Raw genomic sequence first — 4,560 nt, 5'->3', positions numbered from 1 at the left:
TCAATAAAACCATAGCATTTTTTAGTTCCCGAAAAATGGCTCCTCCAATACTCTTCCTCCTTTTACTCTTCCTTCAAAAAGCAACCAGCAACAACACCACTTGCCAGAATCCATGCCTTAGAAACAGCCTAGAGGTTCGATTCCCTTTCGGATTTGACAACAATAGATGCAGCTATCCAGGTTTCAAACTCTCATGCGACAATAAAACCCAGATCATAACCCTCGACCTTCCAAACATAGGCAACTTCACTGTCCGAAACATCAACTACGGAAGCCAAACAGTAACCATAACAGACCCACAAAACTGCCTTGCGAAGAAATTCATAGACTCCTCATTTGACCTGTCAGGATCCCCTTTCATTCCTGAATACTACAATCGTTTCTTCACCTTCCTTAATTGCTCATCAAATTCTACCACCGTTGTATCAGGGATAAGGCGCGTTGATTGCCTTAGCAACGAGAATTTCACTGTTGTGACCTTGCCAACAAACATTTACGAGTCGTTTCCTGATTTCATGCCACCTTTTTGTACAGAACTGAAGAAAAGAGTGGCGGTTCCTGTTCCTTGGTATCGTTGGTCAGATAGTGAAACGAGATTAATTTGGAATGAACCCTATTGTCTGCCGTGTGAAGTGGACGGTGGGACTTGTCAATTCAAGGGGAATACTGGTCTGACCATTGATTGCAACGGTCGTAGCAAAGGTATGTTTTCTGAAAAACGTTAATAGCTGGTCGGAGCAGTCGTGCCTGTAGCGACTTTTCCATCTAAACTGTTCATAACCCCCACATGCTCTCAAGAGGGAGTCTCCACCTACATGCTACACTTGGGAGTCGCCACAAGCATGATTTGCCTCCAGAAGTTCTCTACTAAAATGATATTGTGTGTATATATTACATCTAGGATTGAACATGCATGGGATAAAATGATGATGATTCTAGGGTGATTTTTTACATGATGTTATATTATTTTCGCTTTATTAATTACAAGATTAAAAGTAGGCACGTAGAGAAATAGAATCAGAAAATTTATCTTGATTGAATTTTTAGTAATAACTAATAACTTACTAAAAATTCATCCATTGGGTACTCAAAATTGAAAATGATCCTGTACACATTATTTAACAGTGCATATGATTTTAGTGGTCATAAAACGCTACGGAATGTCCTGAAAGGGTCTTAGCTACTAGGGGAAGAAGATGAATATTGATCGACTGAGCTTCAAAGTCAAATTGCTAGTAAAAAAAAAAAGGACAAGGGAAGTGGTCACATGATTCCGTAGGGTGGGGAATCGCTTTCTGTATGAACGCTGAAAATGCAATTGCATACGTGTCAGCTCTTTATAGGGAGACGTGGTATACTTTTTTTTGGTATGACGATGGCGTTCGGATTCCACGCAAGAACTAAAAGTCAAGAAACCCGGAAGTTAGATTTTTAAATTTCTTAGAAAATCTTGCACTCTGATTCCTTGTTTGTTGTGTTAGAATCTTCCTATTCTTTGCTCATGAGATCAATGAATGTCAAATTTTTGAATGTTATGTGGGAATGGTGAATTTCCCCAAAGTCATAGGATTTTTATTTTTTTTAATTTAAGTTTAGGTGGAATGTTTGGTTGTTATGCTGTCTCACATCGTTGTGATTTGTAAATGACTAAGGATTTGTTCAACAAATGATTTTTTTTAATGAATGAATACATTTTGGTAGCGTTTAGTTTTTTTTTCTTAAAGTGATAATATTCTTTTTATTTTTAAAAATTTTATTTTTGATATTAATATATTAAAATAATTTAAAATTATATAAAAAAATCAATTAAAAAAAAAACGATTACATCAGGAAACAAACACACCCCCGGGTTTATCAGGAAAACTAACTTAGAAAGAGTCAGTCCTGCTTACAAACAGAAAGCTGTGAAAGAAAACAACAGGCCAAAAAAAAAAAAAGGTATACAAGCTAACTGTAATCAAGACCCCATAATTGACATATCTCTATATTCTTCAGGTTTCATTACAGCTTCCTTCCATGGCTTGGTATTACACAACCTGTTTGGCACATGATCTTAAACAATGGACTGAGGCTTTTACAGCAGCACCCGCAGCATGCACTCTTTCATTCCATTTGTGATAAATGAAAGCACACCATGTATTTCACCTAAAAATGACTGAAATCGAAGAAAGGGAGGAAACTCTTGGTTGACCAAATTGTTTAAATTAAACCCGTGAATAGATGAGGCCAAGATTGATTAGAAATGGTAGATTTGCAACCTAGAAAGAATATCATTTGAATATTCATTGCTCCTTTTTCCCTTTCCTTTCCTCTCTTCCTCTCTTCCTCTTCCTTTTTTTTTATTCTAATCCTTGTTCATGATTTTGCCTTGCTAGGTCCTCTCCCAAGAAGTGCAAAATATGGCATCATAATAGGTGCTGGAATACCAGGACTGCTATGCATCATTGGTATTGTCTCTTACGTGTTTGGCAGACTTAAGGCACGTAGCAGCGGCAATGAACCCACCACGGAAATGTCTACCTCAGTTGCTCCACAGCCATGTGTGGTGGTTACTGGTCTTGATGGACCAACAATAGAATCTTACCCCAAAACCCAACTTGGTGACAGTGGAAGATTGCCTAAGCCTAATGACAACACTTGCCCTATATGTTTATCTGAGTATCAGCCTAAGGATACACTAAGGACTATTCCTAACTGCAACCATTACTTCCATGCTAACTGCGTAGATGAATGGCTTAAAATGAATGCAACATGCCCGTTGTGTAGAAATTCACCGGACGGCTCATCTGTAATGACCCATTCCTCTTCATTGACCTCATCATACTCTTCATTATCAACACCATAGATGACTACTTACATTTTACAAGGTATATATTTTTGCTGTAGTTTTGATGTTCTATTGTACATGAGAGTTACTTGATTTGCATATGTTCTTACAAGTGGTGACCAATATTAATGGAAGCACTTCATTTGATTTTGGTAAGTTTATACGAAAAAAATGAACTATTTTTTGTTATGTTAAAGAAATCTAATAGATACAAAGCCTACTAATAAGAACTTTAAAGTTAACATATTTCTAAATAAAATAAAAATAAATACTTAATCCACGTACTATCAAATATAAAAAATATAGAGTATACGGATTGAGTAAAGCTAACAGGGTTTTAAAGAATCTCGACCCTTATCCTGGAGGGTAAACAGAAGAACCCAATGCATCTTCTTCCTTGACTTGAATTTGACTTCTACTGCACCTTTCAATCCACATGAGTTTTTTCTTTTACCATGCCATGTGATGTAATATACAATCCATAGCATAAGGAGGTGCTACATAACCAGAAGCAATCATAAGAGGCATTAAGCTCCAATACCACCAGCTGTATGATCATCGAGTTCTTTTGGAAGCTTGTTATCAAAGATCCCAGTGGAAAGGAAGAAGTCAATAACATTCTTGACTATATATACTAGTCTCGTGGAAGAACAAAGCATCTTGCTTCGTTAAAGTTTTAACAGCAAGCGAACTATCATGTGGTCCCAACGAGAAAGCAAAGCTGTCCTTTTGGTTTCCCAGCTCAACTTGGAAGTTACCTCCGCGATTGAATTAGTTTGCATAAAGAACACAGTACCACTTCAACTGTCCAAAGCTTGATCCTTCAGAAGTAAGAATTTGCTCTCTGGTACAAGCAATAAAGTCTTTTGCTACGTGATATTATGAGAGTCCCACCGTCAAATACTTTGAAATATTAATAGTTAAATGGGACAATATTTGTCCAAAGCATGATAGTTTCAGGGATGAAATTGCTAAAATTAACAGCAGAGGTGTAAAGGTGGCACAATCTGTATAGTTGAAGAGGAAAATTGCCATTAAACCGTAGAATTGACCCATTCGATACAAAATTCAAGCTTCTACAGGTGCCAGGAAGTGCTACGCTGACGATACAGTTTTGAAAGAAGGGGAGAAATAAAGAGGAAGAAACGTAGAAAATGTGAGAAACTTTAATAATACTCAACACGCCGTTTTACATGGTTCCCTATCGGTCATATACGCCCCAGCTCGTAAACAATTCGGAAATTTTGTAGTGGTAATTTTTTTAAAGAATTTTTTATTTAGAAATATATTAAAATAATATATATATATATATATATATATTTTAAAAAAATTATTTTTAATATTAGCACATCAAAATCAAAATGATATAAAAATATAAATTTTTTTCATTTGAAATAAAAAAAAATTAAATATTTTTAAAATATAAAAACAAAAAACCAAGCCAAAATAACAAATACTTATTGATCCATTTTCAGACTAAGAATTTTACATGTAACGCCTTGGGTTTTTTAATAATCAAACAAGATAATTTTTGAGACATATTTGTTAAATTCAAAATGATAGAGAAATTCAAGATCTAAAATATTATTTAATTTGTATTTCTAATTAAATCAAAGATGATATTAATTAAATTTAACTGATTTATTCATATCTTTAATAATACAGTAATTTTATCAAACTCAGACCAGATAAAAAAAACAAAAAACATCATTTTTTTAATAAAAACTACTGAT

At 34.8% G+C, this 4,560-nt stretch overlaps 1 protein-coding gene across 1 annotated transcript; it reads left to right on the top strand.

Moving 5' to 3' along the window:
- On the top strand, positions 1-2,983 carry LOC133700865 (RING-H2 finger protein ATL20-like). Its single transcript, XM_062124571.1, has 2 exons — positions 1-702; positions 2,376-2,983. The coding sequence occupies exons 1-2, from the start codon at positions 36-38 to the stop codon at positions 2,843-2,845; spliced, it is 1,137 nt and encodes a 378-aa protein (XP_061980555.1). The 5' UTR covers positions 1-35; the 3' UTR covers positions 2,846-2,983.
- Positions 2,984-4,560: the final 1,577 nt, after the last annotated feature.

This window comes from Populus nigra, chromosome 1 (genome assembly GCF_951802175.1).
Source record: "Populus nigra chromosome 1, ddPopNigr1.1, whole genome shotgun sequence".
NCBI lineage: Eukaryota > Viridiplantae > Streptophyta > Magnoliopsida > Malpighiales > Salicaceae > Populus > Populus nigra.
The sequence above is the reverse complement of the archived record's forward strand: the minus strand, read 5'-3'. Positions and strand labels throughout refer to the sequence as shown.

Bases quoted from the DNA above. Each gene is read 5' to 3' on its own strand.
- LOC133700865 (XM_062124571.1), top strand. From the start codon at position 36: ATGGCTCCTCCAATACTCTTCCTCCTTTTACTCTTCCTTCAAAAAGCA. The intron at 703-2,375 runs GTATGTTTTCTG...TTGCCTTGCTAG, and splicing joins TTGCAACGGTCGTAGCAAAG to GTCCTCTCCCAAGAAGTGCA.